The sequence below is a fragment of the Chelon labrosus genome, assembly GCF_963514085.1.
Source record: "Chelon labrosus genome assembly, chromosome: 17".
In the NCBI taxonomy this organism is placed as follows: Eukaryota; Metazoa; Chordata; class Actinopteri; order Mugiliformes; family Mugilidae; genus Chelon; species Chelon labrosus.
In genome coordinates, this window is record NC_140350.1 from 2,740,344 (window position 1) to 2,764,912 (window position 24,569).

The window sequence follows — 24,569 nt, forward strand, 5'->3', positions numbered from 1 at the left end:
GATGATAGTCCCCCAATTTGCTTTAACTCATCAATTACACCAAGAAATGTGTGACTTGTGCAGCCTGCAGACATTTTGTTGTGGCAGGATGTAGGAGAGCAATGGGGGGGGGGGGGGTCTGGGTTTTTTTTTTTCTTTTTTTTTTCCCTGCCCTACTCCATTAGATGGCAGTCACACACTAAATGTCTTCTTTCCAATCCTTCAGTTGCACCTCAATCCTTACAGAATCACTGCTTCCTACAGAGAAGAACAAGTTCATTTGTTATTGCACTTTTTTTTATTGCACTCAAAATACAAGAACAGTCTTCTAGGATCAAATACAATCTCTAAAGCTGTAAATTTTAACTCTTCTACTCTAAATATCTTCTAAATCACCGCAGAATAAACAGAACATTCAGTGCTGTGAAACCACAACAAGTGCTGGAGTTCAGCTGTCTGAATCTCTGAGCTTCAGCAGAGACTCCCAACAGCCCAGAGAAAACAACACGTTAGCGTTACACGCGGCTGTACATCATCCGCCGACAACATCCACAGTGAATGGTTGAGGGTTTAACAAAGATGGAGAGAATGATAGGAAAATATTTTCTGCCTCGGTTATTGTTTACCTAAAATACATTACATTAAAAGTTGGAAATTATAAATGATTATGTTAGTGTTAGATTTGTATATTGATTTGCAATTAAAGGACCAGTGTGTATGATTTAGTGACCTCAAGTGGTAAGGTTGCATATTGCAAGAATTTGAATAGCCCTCCCTTTCCAGATGTAGCTTTTAAATGGACACTAATTGAAATAATAGTTCAATCAGAACAATAATGCCTGAACCCGAACAGACACAACCGATCCAACCTGACTGGGAGAAAGGTATGAATTTTTAAGTGGATAGAAAGAAGTGGCGTAAACATTTAATAATCTGTTCAATAGAAAAATATCATCACCTTATAACTGTGTTATTGCCTATTATCAGATTGTTTCTCAAGTCTCTATGGACAGCGCAGTTAAAATCTTGGCAATCCTCTACATTGAATGAATTCAAAATGTGTGGAAAATAATTCTTCTGTTATATTTCTGGCAGATTCGACACTCCACAGTGGACAGCACCACACACAAAACAAAATCTACTCTGTTTAATGTTTTGGGGCATGTAAATCTGTATGTCTTTTCAGATAATTTTATTTAGAGTCCATTTAAATAGCCACATTGAAATTTTCTAATCAGAGATATGTAGAATAGGACCAACTTCCTTGGAGAATATAAAGGGCTCATTCCAAGCTAACCATTTGTAATGATAGATGATTTCACACTTCTACATTCCATTCTACTAATAGAGCCCTCTAAATCCTACACACTGGACCTTAATTACTCTTTTAGTCCATAAAATAGCAGGAAAGCTCACCTCAATTCGCCTATGGTCATCTAAGAAAGAAACCTCAGCAAATCCTGTAGCTATCACCACTGAACGTTTGGCTTTGATAAATCAAACACATTTCTGACTGATAAATCCACTCACTGAGCACTGAATCAACAGCTTTGAGTTCGTGGTGAGCCATGCACAAAAACCCACCTACAAACCCGTTTCTCATACGATCACTACACCTCGCCTTTAAGAAAAGTATAACATCTGTACTTTTAGATTTGGGATTAACATTTATTAGATAATCATCACTTACTGCTTTGACATTTAAACAGCACGCCTGTCACCCCAGAACCCAATTAAGACGCACTGATTGCAAATATTCCTAGTACAAATAGTCCTGGCATGTGTTTGAAATATAATACTTAATACTTAAACTGTGTCTAAAAGAGAAAAAAAAAAAATCTGACAATTTAATGGGATTTAAAAGAATGAATACACCTCAATTTTGACAAGAAACAGCAATTTGTCTACATTGTGCAATTTATCACAAAGCAATTCACTATTTGTTCACTCACGACTTTCCTTGTTCTACCCATTTTTACAAACATCTGAAGAAGGTTATGTAATTGGAGCTTCATTTTCTGTGCTCTCTTGCATTAAATAGGATTGAATATGTCATTGTATCAATACTGAAATAAGTGAAAATCTGGATGCTCAAACAGTGCTAGTCTAACATTACAGCCGGCGTAATCCAGTGAACACACCAACAAAAACCTGCATTCATTCGGTTACAATAATTCACAAAAAGGTTTACATTGTTTTTTTAAATATCAAAAACACCACAAAACTAGTCTCTGTCAGACATTCATCATCATCACTGTAAAACTGTCAATTATTTAACATTTACAAACAGTAAAAAATTTTGTCAAGTAGACAATGATAATTATACAGCCATTTGAAAACAAAAATAAAATCACTGATTCCTTCGATGGAACGTTTTAGTCTTGAAGCTCGTTTTCCTCAAAAAATTAAATAATTTGTACTCTGTGACTGAGTCCAGATTGTTATAGTAGTATATATTTTTTTCCTCGATGAGGACAGAGCAGCAGCAAGTATAAACATGGATGCAACATAATTTGCCATAACATACACACACATGCAGTAAGAGAGTGTGTGTGTGTATATTGTTCCGCATCTGTCCTTATCAGTCTTTCCTAAAAACAAATGTTCCACCAAAGTGAAATAATCTCTTAAAATATACAAGAACCAATACAAACATCGATTGTCGTACCTAAACATGAAGTATTACAACTAACCTGCACTCAAACTCATCAAAGTTTGTGACACACACAGAAGTACATTATTATTATTAGGCCTCTAAAAATACTGTAATACTAGGTTTATCTCTTTATGTACATTAATGTGTACAAATACTTGCTTAAGTAGTGAGGCAAAATAGTCGACAAAATATTGTCACAATAATGTGCATTTTAAAATCGACTCTATTCTAAAAGTACCTAACTGTCTGCTCAGAGGTACTTCAGTGCTGCCTGCTACATTTGAATGCATGTAAATATTTTCACACCGATGCTGAAGTTAGCTAGGGTATACATTCAGAACATAGAAGGCTATTCAAACCTAATGCCTGGTAGTTTTTTGTTTTTTTTTTAAGCTTGAAAAATAGGCCTGAGTATGACATGGTAGTATACACCGATCAGCCACAACATTAAAACCACTGACAGGAGAAGTAAATAACATTGACCATCTTGTGACAATCCAATGTGCTGCTGGGAAACTTTTGGACCTGGCATTCATGTAGATGTTACTTAGACATGTAGCACCCACCTAGACCAGACCAGGCACCCCCACCCCATAGCAATGACACTCCTTGATGGCAGCAGCCACCCCCAACAGGATGCAGCCTGACACAGACACACACAAAAACACTTTAGGAACAACTCAAAAAACATGAAGAACAGCACAAGGTGTTGACCTGGCCTCCAAATTCACTAGATCCCAAACTGATCAAGTATGTGTGGGATGATCCACAGAGGCCCCTCCCCTCAAAGGCAACATCCTGTTTCCAGACACCACAGGACACCCTCAGAAGACCCATGTCCATTCTCTGATGAGTCACAACTGTTTTGGAGGCACAAGGGAGACCTACACAATATTAGGAAGGTGGTCATAATGTCATGCCTGACCGGTGTATGTTATGTTGGATTTCAGCCTCTAGTTTGATGTCCTAGTCCTTCTTTTGAAGGTCTGTTCTTTACTTATACCCACTAGAGTTTTAATTATAGTCTCCTCGTAGCATTTCACTTCCCTTCTGTTAAATCTCAACTGTGCCTGTCAAACTGTTTGATTAGTGTTGCCAGATTTAGTCTGAGGAGAACATCTGTTTATTCAGCACCAGGTACAGGCTCATGCTCTATTAGAAATGGCTCCGTAGACAGTGATCTCATAAGTAATTTGGTGGCAATTACATTCAGACTAGAAACATTAAAACTATCAGACAGTAAAATTATTGAGCAACTTCTACTGGCTTATTGCTTTAGTGAAACAGGTATAGCAAAGGATTTCATTTCAAAAATAATTATCAACAGCTAGTTAACTGGTAGTTGGCTGGTAAATTGACTTGGTGGAGTGTAGCAAGAACAGTTCTTTCTTACTTACTTTTGGAAGAGAAAAGCAGAAGACAAGGAGAATAGTTGCTAAATATTTAAACATAAAACTAGTAAAAAAAACAAACAAAAAAAACTTAAGCCCAACTCTGGAATATATTTATCAAATGTTAGAAAAAGCAATAACGGTGTGTAAAAACTGAGGATAATTTTGTGTTCTGAACCACCTTTATGTTTGAGTACCAATAAACCCGCTGCTTCCTTTTGAAATGCCATTACGATTTTTACCCTATTTTATACCTAACGGCTGATTTTGAACCCTGCACTGTACAAAATCTACAAAAAAAAAAATGTGCTAGAAGACTTGTTTGTGTAGTTGCATGTGTACAGTATCATCCTAATAACTCCTACAGAGGTGTCGCAGAAATTCTCACAAGGAAAACACAACAACACTGTCACTCTTCTTTTTTTTGGCTTGAGGAAAGAGGACATGTAGTAGAAAGGTGGGTACTAGGCATGTTGTCTGACAGGGATGACCTTTGACCTTAAGGCCTCACAACTGCCCGAAGAGGATGGAGCAGAGCAGGAAGATGGCATAGAGAAACAGCAGACCCAGACCCAGCCGGCGGTCCAGCCTCCAGTGGTTCAGATGAACACTTGTCACCTGGAAGCAAAGAGGCTTTTTTTTAACCATAAGAATATCTCTTATGGCAGCGTAACAAAGTATAGTCCAAGGATTTTATAACATTTATTGTATGGACAGAACTTTAAGAAAACATTTTAGAAATAGTGTCTGCATTTTCCTTTGCATACAAGTTTATTTTTAAAGAGTGTCATGCACTTCCTATTTTAGCCATTTCATTAAACGTGTTCTGCTAGATTAAATTCCTGTGTTGCATGCAGGTTTGTACGATGCATACTAATAACATGAAAACAAGTATGTAGTATTTGAAATTTTGCATTTACTCACTGTCAGAAACACAGATGCCAGCAGAAGGATGACAGAGTACACAAGTCCTTTATTATTTATCGAAATCTGTGGGGGAAAAACACAGAGTCATAAAATATCCAAGAACCCAAGACAGGAAAATTATAAACAGTGTAACCTGTAACAGTAAAGAGTGTCTTATTTGATATGAATATAAAATGGATCCATACTGATGATCCATGGTCCACCACAAGGGAACGTAAAGCCCAGGGGAAACCTAAACCCAGCAGGATGTCAAAGATATTGCTGCCTATGGAGTTAGACACTGCCATGTCTCCCATTCCTGAAAGAAATTAGGAAAGAGAAATGCTGAACTGAAGCGTGCACCACAAAAAGAAAACAAGCAGAAGCTGTAGATGTAGATTTCTGGGTAACGTGTTGGTCACTTTTCTTCTACCTTGTCGAGCTACAATCAGACTTGCCATGCAGTCGGGCACACTGGTCCCTGCTGCCAGGAAGGTTATGCCCATGATGTAGTCTGGGATATCTAGTGTGAAGCTGATGACGGTGACCTGACAGAAACATTAGCACACATCATATTAAGTATTCAGTCGGAAAGATTTGCATGACTTATAGTGAGAACAGCAATCACTACTTCACAACTGTTATTTACTCTCAGACACTCACTGTCCCATAAAACCTTTGAACTGGCTTCTTACCATCCACACCATGAGGTAGGAGAAGACAGCGATCCACAAGGTGGAGGCCACAAAGGTGACCATGAACCAGCGGTGCCAGCGTGGCCGAATACAGTTAGGCACAGTGCAGTAGAGCAGGAGGCCCAGAGGCCACGTGATCACCCACTTCACCCGCGCACAGCAACCATCTGTGACGAGCAGGAGTTCAGTCAAGAAGGCATGCACTTTTCATTCTATCAAGTAGTCAAGGGCAACACAGTCAAACTGTGATTCAATGGCTGAGAACCTTAAGTACCATTTACATAATATAGATGGAGGAAAGAAAGTTAAATCACAAATTAAAATCATTATAAGCGCGCATAGATAAAAATGATTTATGTTTAAATTTTGTTCAACATTAGTGGAACATCATCCTCACTTGGTATGCGCACTGGACTAAAAATCCCATCTTCATCATCGTCTTCCTCCGGTGGCTGGCACACCTCGCCCCCTGCGTTGTCCCCAGACTCTGCGTCTCCTATCCCGGGTCTCCCTCCTCCATTCTCCAGAGTGCAGGACTCCGTTCTCTTCAGACTATTTCTGTCTGAGCCTGGACCGGCCTCCCCATCCAGCGGACTCTTTGAATTCCGGATCAATCTCTGCCTCTGTGGGGAAGAGTGGTAAGTTTTTATTGCCAAATTTGTTTTTGTGTTATTATTTCTGATATTTGCATCAAATACCTCGCTGATGAGCATGCGTCCTGCCATGGAGAGCCTGGTGCGGGGAGAGAAGTGGGGGGTGATCATGATGCGCAAACCGGCCTCTGAGAAGGACAGTTTGTGGGGGTTGAGGATGAGAAGCTCATCTACCATGAGGGCTGGAGGAGGATCCTGACTATGGGCTTGACCTGTGAACGAGGTATTGGACTGAATTAAATTAAGAGCATACCATTTAGACTGGACACAGTTAAAAGCCCCACAGACGGATTGATGCGCTTGAGCAGTAATGTCAGACCTTTGTTGAGAAGCACCATAGAGGTGTTGCAAGCTGAGCCGTCTTCTCCCATCTTGTCGTCATGGTGTTCCTCTGATTTGAGACAGCATGGCCTTGTCCTTAACCGACGCGTCACAAACGCTAAAATCGATGAGTTGAACCTGCAGCCACAGAGACACTGCTGTCTTTTATCTGTGCATGAACATGTAATGGCAGGTGGCTGATGAGTAGGTTTGGTCTTTGGCCAACTTACTTCATGATTATGATGTAGACTCCATACATGGTCATCAAGAGCAAGGACTCCCACCTGCACAGCGACCAGAACATTTAGGTCACAACACAGTTACTGCAGTCACTCAGTGTTTTTCTGGTGTCCCAGTAGCACAGAGTTGTGCAAACTAACATCTCCAGGGTTACTGGATTACGGTGCCAAGTTAGAGAGTTGAATGATTTCTTATTAAACAACCACCATTAAAATACGGCTTTACAAGTTTACCATCATTCTGTTCCTTTAAAACACTAATGCAGCAACACATCACTGACCGTCTGCTGGATTTGTGAATTAGAACTCAACTGGACTAGCTCCTTAGATGCAGCTCGTTTTTAATTAAAAGCTTTTTGTATTACTCCTAGACTAAAAACAAACTTCATGAAATCCTAGCACCATGACTAAGGGGCTACTTTTACCATTCGGATGTTTGGTGAATATAAAACAAGCATGACTACGCAACAACACCACAGCTTCATCAAACTGAGCTTTTTCACTAAACGGGACAGGCGCTAGAAGACCACTTCACTAATGTCTGTTAATATTCTGAGCATGCGTTGGCAAAGACAGCTGAAACACAAATCTGTCAAACTGTATTCAGAAGAACCGTGCAGATGTAAAATACAGCAGGACAGGCTTGGCTTGGCACACCATGATTCAATAAGCTGTGTGCCATATATCATTCAACAATCTACAGCTACAACAGACATTAAAGTCATGAATAAATCTACTTTTTCATTAAAACCACTCACACATGTGACAATGGAAAGTCATTTATTTTACATAAGACCTCAGGTTGACAGAATAGAACATGTTTAGAAGGCATCAGGAGGACTGAATGGAATGGCCACATGAAAGAAATCCCATCATATAAAATTAATTTGGATTTGTTTGGAGGCTTTATACAACAGACTGTAAAGAGCTGAAGCTGAAACGAGTTGTCTCTGAATGGAAATACATATTGTGATGTTTTGTTGTTTAAGAATAAATCAGGAGCCCAATCCATTTGACAAGTTCCACAATCACTGATTGTACAACTTTGCTATTGTTGCCATGATTGTAATGAAGTCATTTGAGAAAGAGGCTGTGACGCCAATCACAGTGGGAGACTGAAGAGATGAACTAGGAAAACTGTTGGTATGAATACAGATAAGTACTTCAGGAAAGCTTTTATAGAAATGTGATCATATGGTGACTGCTTGCTCTATAAACAACATTTTTTTTTAGCATTGAGACAGTCTGACTGGAATAGCAAAGTTAATGTAACTGCGCCTTTAAAAAATAAATAAATATATATATCTATATCTATATATAGATATATAGATATATATATACACACACATACACATTATAAGACAACATATTTAACACCACTAAAAAGGTGTGATGCAAAGTATGTGTACTCACCAGACAACCGTGGCATCATATATAACCTAGAGGGAGAAAAAACAATGCTGAGAGTGAAGTGATACAGAACGTAAAGACTTAGCACAGAAGAATTATGTTTCCTAAAAGCACATCTCACCACGATGAGAGCCAGTACAGACAGGATGTAGTAGGAGGAATCTCTAAAAAGAGACCACCATGTCAGAACCACCGTCTGTGGAAAAATGTTTGAACATTCAATCAATCAATAACAGCAACATGAAAACAGACAGAAAACGATTAAATGAAGTGACTGCTGTGTGTGCAGGGACACTAATATTCACAATAATAACAGAATCAGATCAGTAACCACATCGATCAGAATAGACTGGATATTCTATCAGATTGAGGTGTGGTGTAAACTTTTAATAATCAGTTCAACAGGAAAATATGAGTGCCTATTAACTATGTAAATACTTGATCTGATCGTTTCTCTCTGGTTGGAATAAATAAATTTTTTTGCACTTGTTTGCCTCATATGGCGTCAACAATATGGTCACATGACGAGTTTCCAGCAGTGACAGAAACATGGCTCTCGCAAAACTGAATTGGCCTGCCTTTATGGAAGTTAATGATTATTCAATGCCTTGATGGTTGAAAGGCTTTGAAACAAGTACTGTAATTCAAACTAGTGTTGGAAAACATGAGCAAAGTCAGAATTAATGTGCATCAGTCTACTGAATGAAGCCATTCTTGTAAAAATAAATAAATAAAAAATAAAAAAAAAAGTTTGATTCTGATCAACGCTTTAAGGCAGGTAAACACATATCCTATCATTATCATTTTATTTTATTTAGGTGCATAAGTTTGAATCTCTGATCAGATGATTCCAATCAAGTGGAAAAATATTGTCCATTTAAATGTAGTCTGTGTCTGAAGCCTATTTTCATGGGAAAAGAACTGTTTGAGGGAGATTTAACACAACAGACAAAAACTGTATGCAATATGTTGGTGAAAGTGTCAAAACCTTGTTGTACCTGGCCTGCAAAGATTCCACTCAGGCCGATGATGACCAGGATGTTGAACACAGCTGAGCCCACAATGGTCCCGACTCCCACATCTCCTTTAGTGATGAAGACACCTATGGATGGGAGAGGTTTGTTTGAGTGCTGGTGTTCTGTCATTCTGTATTTATATTTACTTCTCACATAGGCCTCCTCCTAAACAAATCTATTATACTCACTGATAAGTCTGCAAAGGTCTGACAGAAATTCATTCATTTATTCTACATGTCTGTTTAGACTGGTTTAAATGTGATTTTAATGACTGCTAAAAAACTAAAAATAATAAATGATAATGTTAAATATCTTTCTGGCTGCTTTAAATTGAACTCTGCTGACATCTCCTGGATAATTTTGGCACATGCACAGATCAGGAACACCATTCGTCTTAGAATGTTGAGAATAAGTGAAAACTAATTTTGAAATGCTCCTCACATTTGGCGCAGCTGTTATGTGGTTTATACTGTGTGATCTACTAACCGATGAGAGAGGTAAAAAGCTCCGGCGCAGAGCTTCCTGCAGCCATAAATGTTGCACCAGCCACATCTTCACTGAGATGCAAGTTCTGGGGGGGAAAACAAACAAAAAACAGACAATAATGAAATAATAATTTGTTTAAATAAAAAATTAAAATCTGAAGGTAGGTGCTTATTTTCCTCACCTCAGATATTTTCTCAAGGGAAGGGACAAAGTAGTCGTCACAGACGATGGCCAGAGCATAGAACATGTAGATGGCCTGGAACGTACAGTTGAGCACATGATAAGAGAGCTGCAGGACACATTTACACCTCCTCTTTTTATACTATAGCCCTGTTATGTGGGTTGTGATTTGTGTTTATTCATGGCATGATGATGTCTCGTGTCAGCAGGATGAGTCAAGGATATGAATAAAGAGAAAAAAATATATAGATTTAAGGCAACATAATGAGAAACACTCACACAGAGAGCATGCAGGACCACAGCCCCATTCTTCCTCTGTTCCTTGGTAAAGACGTCTTTTGGAAACTCATGGATGGCTAAGGGGGTAAAAAAAAAAGTTTCATAACTGAATTAAATTTCATCTTTTACATTTCTAATTTCTGTATAAAAAGATGTATTCTGAAACATGCAAATTAAAGGAAAAGATAAATGCTCTAAATGCTAAACGTTAAGAACATTTTTCATCAGTCATTTCACATTGACCTCAATTATTTGAAAAACAGGAGGTGTGGTTGTGACAGCTGACTAATTTCAGTCAGAAACAACCCACAACAACACAGCGGAGACACTGCATTCGTCTTGCATTGAAGAATGAGACAGGAAGTGAGGTGGAAGTGAAACTGGCAGCTGCTTCCTGTCCTTTCTCGAGCGTATAAGGGGAAAAAAAAAAAAAAAAAAAAAAAAAAACTTATAATGACAGCTTAGCTTCCCTCTGTTCCCTTGACATTGCAGAAGAGAGCCTCGAGAGTGTGGTGCAGCTCCAATTAACAACTCTGAGCCGAGCCGGGTGAATTTAAACTACTGGGGAGCATGGAGCTATAAATAGCTCTTCTGCTGTGTGAGACAACAGTGGGTCGACAGGCACACAATGAGCACAGTGTAGCCATCACACTGCACCTCGACTGCATGGAAACTGAACAACAGACCGCGTGGATTAGGAGAGGGTCCCTTGTGATCAGGGATATGAGATGTGATCTTTGACACTGTAGTGAGAGGAGGAGGCCATATGGTCCCAAACAGGAGACAGTAGTTTGGTCAGGTCAGAAAATAAATAAATGTTTTTGCCATAATATTACACAACTTGGAACTACTGAAATGAGTTTGACAGGGGCTCTCTATTCTGAGAAAAAAAAAAGCATATTTCTTTGTGTGCCAGCTGTTGCTGGGCAGTGCCTGTCTAATAAATCATCAGGCTTAGCATACAAACTTTCGGTCGTCTTATCACATGAAAGAAGGAATCTGAATGTGAAGCTGCGCCGTGTGCGTCTTCTCTGACAGCCTGTCAAGATGATCAGCTGCAGGACATCTGTGCTCTGTATATGGCATTATTTCTTTCACCTTCTTCTTTACTCTCTGCCTCCTGTCCGAGAGGCCTGAAAGCTTCCAGTCTCCCCGAAACATAAACTCTCAGGTTATGCTGTCAGTGGAAATGCAGGGCCGCAACATGCACCTCAGATGGACGCTTTGAAGGGTTGCTTTAGTGAAGGTAGTTGCTATGGCAACCCTCTCCCTGGGGGCAGCTTTTTTTTTTTCCTTTTTTTTGATGGGTGGCAGTAGGAAGCCAAAGGCAGGGCAATTGAGTGAACAGTGAGAAAGGGGGAGGTGGATATGTGTTTCCCATGGTTTAGGGTTAAGAAAAATGAAAAAAAAAAAGAAGTGACAGCAGCTCTGGACTAATGTCTAAAAATATTTATTTTTCCTTACAAACCCTCAGGAGAGGTCTGAGAGAGCGACAGAGGGAGGGGGAAGAACTGCACAGAGATACAGAGAGACAGAAACAGTCTACTGGTTTACTGAGGGTTGCTGAACAAGAATGTGCTCTGCCAAGACTGCGGTTTCACAATGGAAGGCCACAAAGACGATCGCACATCTGCAACTTTCCAAATCAGGGATTTAAGCCAGATGTGCCACCAGCTTGATAGAGTCAGAAGTTTACTAATCACTGGGGAACATTTGGGCTGCAGCACTGATGTGTGGTTACTCTGAAAATACTCTAATGTCTTTTCCCTGTGCCTTGTGCCTTTATATCTACATAATGGTAAGATGCTCCCACAACTCATTCACCTCTGATCCAGTTCTGTCTGTCACAGTCCCCACGTATCTTTGTTTCACTCATACACAAGCTGAAATACTCCAAAGGAGAAGACAGTGAGGTTGTGAAAAGAGCTCTTCTTCACGTGTGATCACTTCAGATCTATTAAGAGTTAGCAGTGAGGTTGACTCTAAAGTGTTAGTAACAGGTGCGTGTAGTGTATTGCAGATAAGGGACGACCTATCCACAGAAGTAAAGCACGTCCAAACAACTTCTGGAAAACACAAAAAAATATCTTTTGAACCCGTTCATATATTTACCATTTATATACCTTATATCCATCTGATGGTTAAGACTGTGATACCTATCTACACACCTGTATAAAGATGCACATTTGAACTGGAATTTCATTAGGGATATTTTAGGATTAGGGTTAGAGTTTCTGAGTAGCTTCTTCACTTTATACACAAGGCAAAGAAACTTGAATAACAACCATACATTAATGATGGGTTGATAGACTGGCCAACAGTTATCCCAGCCAGCAAGACAAAAGACATTTTCTCTGTTATACATTCTCTCAGAATACTGTGGCGTAGTGAGCGGTGAGGAAAATAATTATTTATTTTTCCCTCTGCTTCTCGTGACTGTTAACTAGTAGATATGGTGGGTATAGGCTCACCTTGCCGTTTGATAAATTTGAAAATAGACTTTAGTGTATAATAAAAAGATAGTGATAAATTACTGAAAATAGGTCAGTGATGGAAATGAAATCATATATATTAACTCCAAAGCACTATTTAAATAACGTGAGGCACATGCTAAAAGGAGACAATGTTTGTAAAGAAGCAGAGAGTTAATTGACCCTAATGTGTCTCCTTTCCTCCTTAAACACAGTCTCCACAATATAAATGTTTATTAGCTTTTAGCTGAGTCCACTACCAACTTTACAATTACTATAAAACAGCATCCCCTATTTTACACTGCTAGGAGTCCCCACTTTATTTTGGAGTAATTTTGACGTTTTTGATTGGTGACTGTTGTGACAGATATCAATTTATCTTTTAGGTGCACAGTCCAGATTCTTAAATATGAATTGTATCTCACTCCAGAGCTATAAAACCTGTACAGCAGATCAGATCTTCAAGATTCAGATCCATGCCAAGCAAATTCGTCACAAAGCATTAGGAGAGAAATCTCCACTAAGTGAAACCAGAGCTCTATGTGAGTCAATCTGCTGCAGGAGCTTCAGTGGAGCTGAATGAAGGGCATTAGGTGGTACAGGATAATGTTATCGATCTGGAAGTCTGCAGGGCGTCCTGGAGTCAAGCTACGGTTATCGACTGCCACACACACTAAAGCTGTATTGTGCACCAACCAACCAAGTCACACACACACACACAGACTTCTGCAACACAGCTGCATTTTTCATGAGGAATCAAAAGATAAATATTTCATCCAGGTGTGTAATGTAAATTCAATTATGCATTTGTTCTTTGATTCCCTTTCCTTTGAGGCAGTTTGAATACAGCGCTGATGAAACGACAGCAGGGCTTCAAACTGCACCCTGCCTATCAATAAAAACACTAAACATCATGTTACACTGTTGTGACACCAATGAACAGAAAAAACTGCTCAGGTGTAACTTTGCCTAATCATATAACAACATCCACCATCATCTCAGTGGCCGAGGAAATAAAACAAAGTTAAGGAAGCACCAAAACATCTCGGGAGCAATGATAATCAGTACTTTTAAGAGGAGGCTTATGATAAAACACTGACTGTTCCTGAAAAACTGTTCCTGTCCACAAAAATGGCAACTAAAAAAAAATAAATAAATAAAGCTAAGAGCCAGTGATCAAAACTTAACTACATCTGCTTTAAATGCTGGGCAATCCGATCGGTAAAAGCCCAGAATGATTTGTGTTAACCTATTGGCCAGTTTCTCTTTCTCAACACTTTCCCCTCCCAAAAAAACCCAAAACATGCCTGTGGAAAAATACTATTCCCAGACGACTGTCGTCTGCCAAAATAAACAACATAACAAACCTCCATTTACTTCATTTACATCGTTTGGATTCTTTGAACCACCAACCCCCACCACACAACTGCTGCTCTATTTTTAGATCTTCGCTTTGCACTTTTAATGCTTGAAAGACAGAATTGTCTGGGTTTCAAAATTTAGCATTCAGTTGCCTAGCAACAACAGTCTCCGTGGCTTGTCAGCTGAAGCCGGATCACGCCGTCTCCATCTTGTTAAGCAGTGGAGGGATGAAAAGAGAGAAAGAGAGCCTGGGGCTGGACGTTACTGTGCAATCCCCAAGATAATATCCCCCTAGGTCCAGGACAGGTTTTTTAATCACACTGCAGATTATGCAATCACTGTCAGACAGCCTGCTGAGGAAGAGGGCGGCAAACTGAGGTTGGAGCCGTGCTCACTGCTGTGTTTTATACTACCTGTCCGGGCTTTTGTTCACCTCCTTGTCTCCAGTGTATTACTACAGTGAACTATCTACCCGCAGCATGCTTGTGTCTTTGAAAGAGATAATGAGGGAGATCTGCTTGCAACGAGGAACTCAATAAAAGGTTAAGTGCGAAACAGAAATGGCTGTACAGACCAAATGGAGCACTGGTGGAGAGATACACTGAGAGTCATTATTTTCTTTTGAGAGTACTGGGGGAAAGAAACACCTCTCATGTGTAGCAGTGGGACAGTGAGGTGTCTGTCACAGCTGAATTTACTGCAAATGTCAGGTCAACCCTGATAGTTATTTGCAATGTGGATGAACTATGGCAGCTAGAATTACTCTTTCTGCTTAGAACCTAAAGCTAAAACTTAAATTTAATAAAATACAGTAGACAAGTGTATACAGATGTTATGCCTCAAAAATAGAAGGCTTGACACAATATTTGTATCAAATTAATCTGGACCCAATGACATAATATCTTTCCTAATTACTGTGACAAATAGGATAAATGTGTCCAAAACTAAAGCTTGTGCTTTCTGGTCAGTATTTTTCTATATTCTTCACAAATGCATATACCTCATAAACGATGTAAAATGCATTTTTTTTAGCCTGCACACCCTTAGCAGACCGTGCTCTGAGCAGGCTGTTTGCATGGTATTTTATTAGCATTTACAATTACATATGCAAATACATTTACTACATTAGCATAATATTTCTGTAAGAATGAGCCTGAAATTTTGTACTCAGGCTTCAACAATAACCATGCCATTAGCATACAAAACAGCATTGTGGCTGATGCGCTAATATTAGCACAGCCATAGAGTGAATGCAAATGATATGAAGATGCACAACTGTGTTCCGTCAGTAAGACAACAGATTTTTCATTGTGCAGTCATGTTATTTTATCTACTCCATGCTAGTCTCCCTGCACAACAATAAAAAGATTTCCTCTCCGATCTGAATTTTTAATAATAAAACTGTCAGCTGTGATGAATGCAGCTTATGTCAGCCAGCCAGCTAATCAGCCTGGGAACCAGAGAAACAGAGGTCCGATTATGGCTGCCGATTGGCTGCATGTCTCAGTAGTAATTTCATGAAGAGCAGTTTGACTCCGTCCACTATTCAGGGCGCACACAAGCCTAGAAAGGAAAGGAAAGTAACTGGGCATCTGCTGAAAACTGACTACCTTTGAAAATCTAATTTGACTTTCATTCTGGCAGCCTTCATCTGTCTCCAAGAGTATTTTAGTGCACAAGCTCGACACAGACTACACACTCCTAACAACAAACACAATGACTAGTCCACATGACCTTTCAAATCACCTGCGGAGGAGAGGCAGAAATCTATGGTACACTTTTTCCTGCATACACCACACACATGTATGAACATAAAGCAGAAAATACAACAAAACCTTTTTAACTAATTTTCACTTCGAAAATTTTAAGTGTTAAAATAAAGTCCTTCAACAATGGACAATACACACCATATAGAATCGTCTTAGTCAGGTACTGAATTCAATAGATAATCCCTCAGTTTGGAAAAAAAAAAAGTTTAAAATATCACAGTATGCACAACATAACAGCTGAAACATGTCACCCTCTCCTCGACTGTATAATAAGCAAGTGTTGCAGTCAGTGTGGGAGATTTCACAGGAACAGATGGCATCCTTTCAGGTAAAGAAGAGTGACTCACCTGCCCGAGGCTCACCCAGGTTGTCACTCTGGTTGTCTGGCTTTTCCTGCATTAACTTGCGTGTCCATCGCAGCGTCCCATCGTTCACGCCTGGCCGGAACCCAGAAGACTCGTTATCTGTTACAAAACACCGGTCAGTTAACAAAAAGCCAAGCAGATACAGAGACTCTGGCTGTAGACACAAAGCCATTTGCTGCGATGTAAAATTAACTAAAAGCCCTTGTTTTAGTCATTATTAGATGTCCTGTTTTCTTGTCATTCCTAGAGTTTCCTCGAGCTCAAGATAATGCCTACAAATTAGTTTTTTTTCCTTTTCTTCAAATATTTAATTTACACTGACAACTGAGAAAACAGAGATGCAGCCTTGAGTTCAGAAGCTGGAACCAGCAAATTTGATGGAATTGTTGTTTGAAAAATTAAACTGTTTCTAATAATGTATTTCCATTAATGAGTGACTGAACCTCTACCTAGACTAACAATCAAATGTAATAAATTTTTATATTCACAAAATAATACAAGTTCTGTTACTGCCACTGTGTTATTCTGAAGTCCAGCGAGGACTCTGGCCACCGTTTTATGTTCTGCCTGTGTGAGATAGTAGCATGTTCAGTAATCCTGAGCCAGTGTATTTCAGCTCTGAATTTCATTCCTTGGTAGTGTAATCTCGATGTGGGTTTCAGTTTTTACAGCTTTAGTGGTGTGACAGCTGAGGAACATCAGATAGATCCGTTTCATCATGTCTGCTTTCGGAAAAAAAAAAAAAAAAAAAACCCACAGTCCTTCACCACCACCCACAAAGATCTTTCCACCGAGGGTTGAGAAGATAGCGAGGAATTTATGCTGCTATCTGCTACACACTGTCCTTATATTATGGGGCAGCTTGGTGTCTGTTTCTGATGCATTTCGTGATTGCTAGGCACTGTAGTGTCCCTTTGTACCTTACAGCTCAATGAGCCCATTTCATGAGGTCGTGGCTGACAAGAGGCGTGAAGGCTTTCATGTTGAGGCATCAAGAGGAGCTTGACACATATGAAATTCAAATAGGTTTCTGATGGCTCTGCACCACTTTCACACTTCTAACTGGGAGAAGTATCCAACACCTAAACCCACATCATATCAGAAAAAGGAGGAATAAAATAAATAAAACCAAAATTATAGAGTTGATACAGTGGATTAACTTGGGCTTTTGAATAGTTGGGAGAGAACAAAATCTATTTTAAAGACACCCAACTGGGCTCATACATACAAAAAAGGCATTTCCTTCATTTAAAAAAAAGCCATTAGATGCAGCCTTAATGAGATAAGATAGTCCTTTATTTATCCCACAGTGGAGGACATAAATATATAATGCAATAAATAATAGAATACATTTTTTAAGAATTCGTGCAACTTTAGTCTCATCTGGCTGCAATTTTACTTAAACACAGTTGATCACCATAGTACTTTTGTAAATTCCAACTGCATATGCTAGTACTATCTTTATATCCTAGATGTACGTTTGACGGTGCTGGAATGGCTAACAGCAAACAAGATTTCCTGCAGGAAAATGTTTAACTAAGGCGGAAAGCTATTCAGAGCCTCTTGGAGTCTCTGGTCTTGTGATCAAGTTAGTTAGTAGATCAAATACAGCATACAGCATGTCATGGGCCAAATATCGCCCACCTTCCTCCCCTTTTCCCACCATCCAAGAATAAAATCACAACTAAAAACAACTTTCTATGCATTTAGGAACACAAGCTTTCCCCTGACATTGACCTTTGCCTTGGAAGTGGCTTAGAATGTTGCTGTTTAAGCTGCCTTTACTGTTCTGGCGGCTGGTCGTCTAGATTAAACATTCTGTGAGTTCCTAAATTGTAAACGCAAATAAAGGGAAGAGGTCAGAGAATGATCAGTGAAGAAGGCTGATAAGGAAATACGTTAATCTGCTTAATGCTGCCACATTCCTCAACATAACACACAGGATGAATGAAAAAAGCAAGTGTAAATACCATAATTGTAAGTGTAAACAGTATAATTCATAATTCATCTCAAAACTCCAATACACACTGTGAGGAATCCAAGTTAAGTTTGCGTCACACGACCAAATATTTGTTTCCTTTTTAATTTTAATGCAACAGAGAAGTCAGACATTCATCTTCAATTTATCTTATTCAGAGAAACATTTAATTTCTACAAGGCCTGAAAGAAGATACTGTTACTTAAATATTAAATGTCCACTGTCATACAAACTAGTGTCGCCTCCTTCCTTAGTAGAAACAAGACATTTGATGCCATCAATCACACATCGACTGGACAGACCGGCTTCCTCAGGTCTAACCCCAAACAGGTTCACTGCCTCCACAAGGCAAGACTGCAGTCTGTGGTAGTAAATGCCTCTGACTGTGAAATCCTCAATAGTGGCAATGCAGGTACACATTGGCCACGTTTGAAACTTGAGTGTTTAGATATTACCTTTTAAAAATAAAAACTTGTATTACAGTCCCACGTTTTCTGATCTGTCTCTATTTAGACAACAGTGATGTCCAGATCTCCACTCTGACATTCACACTGAATATAAAGTGTCATGCTGCAGTAAACAAAGAGCTGATGAACATTTGATTTGACCTTAAATGGGAACTAACACACACAGTTATATAAATATCTGAGAGTAGACAATATCAAGCTTCAACTAAAAGATAATCTAGCTAGGAGCAAACTGCAGAAGCAAAACTCAAATCAACCACTGTTTTTTCTGTTATTTTTTCCCAGTATAACAGGACATGTTTTCTCTCATTTCTCCAAGTGTTACTTAGTACTATCTCATACTGACTGCAGGTTGAATGTGGTTATCACAATGGAAAGTTCTGATAACTAAAGGACCTGGATCTAGTAGAGCTAGTAGAAGACATTGAATATAGTCTTTCATAATGTGTGCATTAGTGCATAATCAACAAAACATATATTTTGTGTGTTTTTGTTAGCTTAAAACTAGCCCTACAGATACAAATCTTCTTTCACAGACTCTGTCATGTTTCCTAGTTATGTCTCTACAGCAGCCCAGAACAGACGAACACAGGCTCTTGTGTGTTTTTATAGTGAAGGGTGTTCACTTGAGTGCAATGTGCAACATCACCGTTAGATGCCACTAAATCATACACACTGGACCTTTAAGTGATCATACAATGGCTGCATGATTAGTCTTTTCTAGCTCATGTGAAGACATTCATTGGTAGAAAAATTAACCACATTGCTAAACATTTCCTTGAGTGGGTGGTCCCAGAGTCAGAAATGTCTAAATCACAGAATTTAAAGCACCTGCAATCAATGTTTGAGGTCTGAGGTGGCTTGTGTAAAACAGTAATTATACACTTGAGACAGATAAGGGACAGTGATACAACAAAAAGTTAGTTAGCTACCAGTGTTACAGAGCATTTGAAACAAATGATGGAAAAACCTCAAACTTATCTAGTCACCCAGTGAGCATATTTCAGCTGTTATTTCAATTAACATCATGTTGTTAAAATGTTCACAAGCTAAAGTGATACTGTCTGTTGGAGGACTGCACCAGAAACAAAAATCACCAGTCTGTATGTATGCAGTAGTTCTTTCTAAAACAGACTTGGTGTTCAATGAGCAGTTTATCATGTCACTTGTTTAATTTTACAACCCTCAACTTTACTGTGTTGACTGATTCACACTGCTCCCACCAACTCTCTATAAGCTACAGATACAGATACTTCCATAAACTGTATAAAATAGAAGCTGTAGCAACAGTGTAGTAACCCATTGGTTTGTGGACTATAGTTTTCACATTTAGACGGAGGCTTGGAAGCCAGAAGTGAAACACACCTCTGTAAAACACCTAATTAGGGAACTGATTTCAAAAGGACCACAAGAAATGAATTTTGCTAATGACATCCTAATGACTTATGTAAAAATTACTACTTAATATTTAATTAGAAGAGACTGCACCTAGTGACCATCCGTGGTATTGCACTTTGAAATACTTCCACATTGACTTCATTTTCCAGATATAATGGCTACGTTCCTCTTTTATATGCATTCTATGGATATGGCCCTAAGCAGTTGGCAAAAAATAATATGGAACTAAAAGGATAATCAATATTAGAGTGAAATTCATTCAACTACAAATGACGCCAACATTCCATTGTTTGTTGGAAGTACAAATAAAAAACTCCTTGCTAACATGTGTGCTATCTCAGTTTTAAAAAGTTAACGTCTGTTTACACGTAAGGCTTTCTTTGAACTGACTAATTTCTGTGTTGACACGTTGTTGCTGTCTGAATGGTGTTTGTTTGCGGCAAGCATTGTTTATTTCCTCCTAAATGTTTCTACTTGGTAAAATCATGAAGCATGTGGTGTTTAAATGTTCTTGTTAATAGTTTGTATTGGACTGTAGCGCATTTTTCCGATATCCAATCCTATGTTTTTTGCCTGTATCAGACCGATGACAACCCGGCACACCGGCATATCCATAAATGGTTATACTAGCAGTGGTATTTGGGATGCAACAGTATGTGTAATATTTTCCAAGTATTATTGAGAGTAACCTGCCTGTCACCATTACAAACAGCAGACCACATGCTCTGCCTAGAGCTTTTACAAGGGTTTAAGTTGAGCAGCCTGGTTCTCAGTTCAGAAAACCTCTTGTGGTTAATAGCACACTCATAATTTAAAGGTGAAGTATAAATATTAATGACATAGCTCATTCACCAGGACTCTTCCACAAAGGACGGATTGCACTTTCAGGATGTGGCCTGAAAAATGTAATTCAAACACTCCAGATAGAACAAAAAGTTCACCTGTTCAGATCTTTATTCTGCCCATGAGTTTGCAGTAGAAAGCACTGTTGGTGCCGGAGCATCTGATCAGTATGTCTGACAGTGTGTGACCACAACAGCAAAGGTGATGAGAGGATAATGAGCAGGAGGAGGAGAGGGAGGAGGTGGGGTTGATGCCTTTGGGTGCACTGCTGCTAGAAGAAACATTAAAACATAACTCTGACTTCACCTATTTATTTGCATATTCTTAATAATATTGGAGGCTGATGCAACTGGGAATGGTATATAACGTTATAATGGCTGTTAATTTGGGGGGGGGGGGGGGGGGGTATAACATAGTGAAGGTGAGGTGGCTCAATGAGCACATCAGTTATATCTAAACCAAATTATTTTTACAATACTCATGTCCTTTTATAGATGTATTGTACTGTGTTAGTTAATTTTACTCTGCAGGGAAATCACTTTGGGGGAAATCAGGATTATGTCAGTTAGATGTCTTGTGCATGGAAGTGTGTCATACTGTGCTATGAATGGAATGAAATGACAATATAAACAATCCAAGACAAATAGAATTAATTTATCACCACATAACAATTTATGTTGCTGAATGAAACCCACATTCTTAGCAGAGGAGATGGCCTGGGAAAAGGCAGAAATTAGAAGGGAAGGCAGTCTATTTAGGGAGAAGGCAAATAAGTCCACACACACGTGCAATATTTCCTACAACAGTAAGATGTAATATCCATTGAACGTGTAGCTTAGAACTGACCTTATCCCCAGTGATGGGATTTATGCATGCCACAATTTGTGCCTGATTTATGTAATCAACAAACTGTCACCTTCCTGCAGTGTGAACACAGTCCAGCATCCCCCAGAGAGACTGAAGCTGGGAGATGGTTAACGGTGCCGTTAGAAAAACGCAACAGCGTTTGGTACTTTGAAGCCAAAGAGCCAAAGTGACATTTGCTTTTAAAATGTCAAAGTGCAGGAGAATTAAACTTGTAAATTCAACATGCACCTGCTTGTTTAATTCAATATTAGAATACGTCAATTTTAATTCTATGTTTGCAGACTTAAATGGTGAATGGAGCTCTACTGCAATATACGGGCAATCATTGCATATGTACAGGGTCATATATATGTATGGAAAAAAAGATCATGTGTTGGTCTTTGCTCCCAATCAAGACAAAGTGCTTCATGTGCTGAATTCAACGATTGTGCAGTATTTTCTGCTACTTGAGAGCAATTAAATGGATGGAATTGTGTCACTTTTCAACATAATTTTATTGGTAATCTTAATCATCTCTTATTATATTTAATGTATTAAATATTATCCCATAGTTATCAGTGTGGGCTCCTCATATGTGCATTTTTCATTCTTCAGAGCAGACGCCTTCACGTAAAATCTAATAATCATGGATGTTGTGCATAAGAAGAGAAACTACGTTGTTATTTTGAAATGATATAATTCCCAGTGCTTATCCTAGAATCTATACGGGATTGTAATGACTGTGGACGCACGCAGGCGCGCTCAGCCTGCATGTCTATATTAAGGTCTCACCTGGTGCCTGGATGACCTGTGCGAGCCAAATGACGGCGACCAGCCCGACTGCACAGCAGCAGAACCGCTGGAAGGGCCGCCGGTGCCTCGCTGCTGCTGCTGCTCTCATTCCTCAGCCGACCGCATGTCCACAAAAAAACATCTGTTGCTCTCTTTTTCACACTTGTTTCACACTTTCTCGGAAAGGAGCTCCGAGCAAACCACAACCACCACCTCCTGCAGCAGCAGCGGCAACAACGAGCGACTTCTCTGACAAGTTGTGTCAAAAATCCCCGCAGTGACAAGCCTGCTTTTTTCCCCCCCCTCTTCAAGACTCAGGGCAGACGCGGTGCTGGTAAACTCCTCCAAACGTCCGGGCAGCACATAGCGATAAGACGCGTAAAACAGCTTTCTGCGCTCATGTGTACAGTCTGAAAGGTCGAGAGCAGATCCCACAGTGAGGTGCAGCAACAGGAGGCGACATGCTCTGTGTGTTCCTTCCTTCGCTCTCTCTATCTGCTCTCGCCGAGATTTCTCCGACTGTGGCCACAAGGAGACGACAAACTCAGGACGCGTTCTTCGGAGGAAATGGTTGAAATGTGTGTCACACCTCCACCTTCACGAGCTTCTGAACCCCTTCGGAACTGAAAACAGCGTGTTCATTAAAACAAACAGGGGCGGACAGACTGAAAGCAGCGCCTCTGGTCTTGAAGAGTCGCCTCGCTGAATCAAATTTCCCATGTCTCCCCTGCTATGCTCACACCTGATTAGCCCCTGATTGGCCGAACACACCTGGCCCAGCTAATTATGTGGAAGCTAAGCGTGCAGCGTTCAAGACGTTATTTCATGTTTTTCTTTCTGTTTTACATCTAAGTCCAGCTAACCTTGAAGTTGTAGATTCCACTGCACATTCACCTAGTTTGCATTTTGCAAAAGACATTTAAAAATAACTGTCAAAATCAAATCAGCCGGGGCTGACAGTTCCTTATCTCTGTGAGCATGTGAGCCAAACTCTGAAAATACTTGATTACCCATAATGCAACTAAACCCTTTATATTTGCATATTATCCTTCCTTTCAACCTTAAGGTGGAAAGCAGAATTTCTTTTTAAAGGAGTTCAAGGCTGAACCGAGAAACCCACAATGACATAATCACGGTTCTTATTGTATTTTGAGACAGAGATCTTTTGGGGAAAGATCTATGAATTACTATGAATGACTTGTGCTCAATTGACTCAAAGTAACTGAGACAGTAAAAGTAGCGACATCTGCTGGCCATGCTCTGACTACTGCATTTCAGTGGATAAATTAAAATCCAGAGAATGATGGAGCAATTAGTAAAAACAAATGTGTGCCTAATGCTTTCCTTGTTGTTATCTTGCTCGATAAAGATTGTGATATGGAAAGTGTTCTCTTTTAATCTGAATTTACACCTCTGCTATTAAATACTGTTGCAAAGTGAGAAGCACTTCCCGTACTCTAAACCAGCTGTGAGGACGGCCTTGTTTGGGATGGTCACATAATGTTTTTTTTTTTTTTTTATTTTATTCATCAGTAAATCAAGGCAGCAAAACCGCTTAGCAGTGACACTTTAAATTTTACTTTGTCAAGTTGTCTGTGTCATGCGTAACTGTTTTCACTTAGGGTTAGGGTTTTCTTTCACACAGCTGCTCCCTGGCTCAGCCTCTGGTGAGCCCCTTTTCCTTTTTCAGCACTGTCACGTCTTCTGAAGTGTGCTGAGTTGACCAGGCCCAGTAACTGCAACGCACTCTCCTCCTCCTATGACAGTATCGCCTGCAGACCTTAATGCATTTTTGTTCTATGATTCAAAGCCAATTCAGCACCTTTCCTTTTGTGTACCTCTTCTACCAGGACTGCCCAGGGTATCTTAGGTCCCTGTCACATCTTCAGTGGTATCATCTCTCTGCCAAAGATGTTTTGCACGCTGATCAGGTGTGCCCCAGTTTAGCCGGCCTCCTGCAGTGAGTGCTTCTTCAGCTGCCAGGTGACATTGTAGATAGTGTGTAGAACAGATCCTGTCCTGGTGGACCATTGTCAGTCCAGGTGATCTCTCTTCATTCAGCTCAAT

General features: G+C 39.6%; 1 protein-coding gene across 3 annotated transcripts; it reads right to left on the reverse strand.

Moving 5' to 3' along the window:
- Positions 1 to 161: 161 nt before the first annotated feature.
- LOC311502803 (sodium/potassium/calcium exchanger 3-like) lies at positions 162 to 23,426 on the reverse strand. 3 transcript variants are annotated; one of them, XM_084565193.1, is made up of 17 exons: positions 22,503 to 23,426; positions 16,161 to 16,277; positions 10,212 to 10,288; positions 9,934 to 10,008; positions 9,753 to 9,837; positions 9,249 to 9,352; positions 8,372 to 8,446; positions 8,254 to 8,279; positions 6,832 to 6,885; positions 6,600 to 6,739; positions 6,326 to 6,492; positions 6,025 to 6,250; positions 5,628 to 5,794; positions 5,366 to 5,480; positions 5,139 to 5,251; positions 4,951 to 5,016; positions 162 to 4,644 (listed from the first exon to the last, which is right to left on the reverse strand). In XM_084565193.1, exons 1-17 carry the CDS (start codon positions 22,609 to 22,611, stop codon positions 4,534 to 4,536), a joined length of 1,827 nt encoding a protein of 608 aa, XP_084421319.1. In that variant the 5' UTR covers positions 22,612 to 23,426; the 3' UTR covers positions 162 to 4,533. The 3 variants fall into 3 exon arrangements, with proteins under 3 accessions (XP_084421319.1, XP_084421318.1, XP_084421320.1); XM_084565192.1 differs by having other exon boundaries at positions 6,025 to 6,492; XM_084565194.1 differs by lacking the exon at positions 22,503 to 23,426 and adding an exon at positions 20,963 to 21,148 and having other exon boundaries at positions 6,025 to 6,492.
- Between the last annotated feature and the right edge of the window lie 1,143 nt (positions 23,427 to 24,569).

Bases quoted from the DNA above. Each gene is read 5' to 3' on its own strand.
- LOC311502803 (XM_084565192.1), bottom strand. From the start codon at position 22,611: ATGAGAGCAGCAGCAGCAGCGAGGCACCGGCGGCCCTTCCAGCGGTTC. The intron at 6,493-6,599 runs GTCTGACATTAC...CCTCGTTCACAG, and splicing joins TATGGTGCTTCTCAACAAAG to GTCAAGCCCATAGTCAGGAT. The intron at 5,252-5,365 runs GTAGAAGAAAAG...AATTTCTTTCAG, and splicing joins TCTGATTGTAGCTCGACAAG to GAATGGGAGACATGGCAGTG.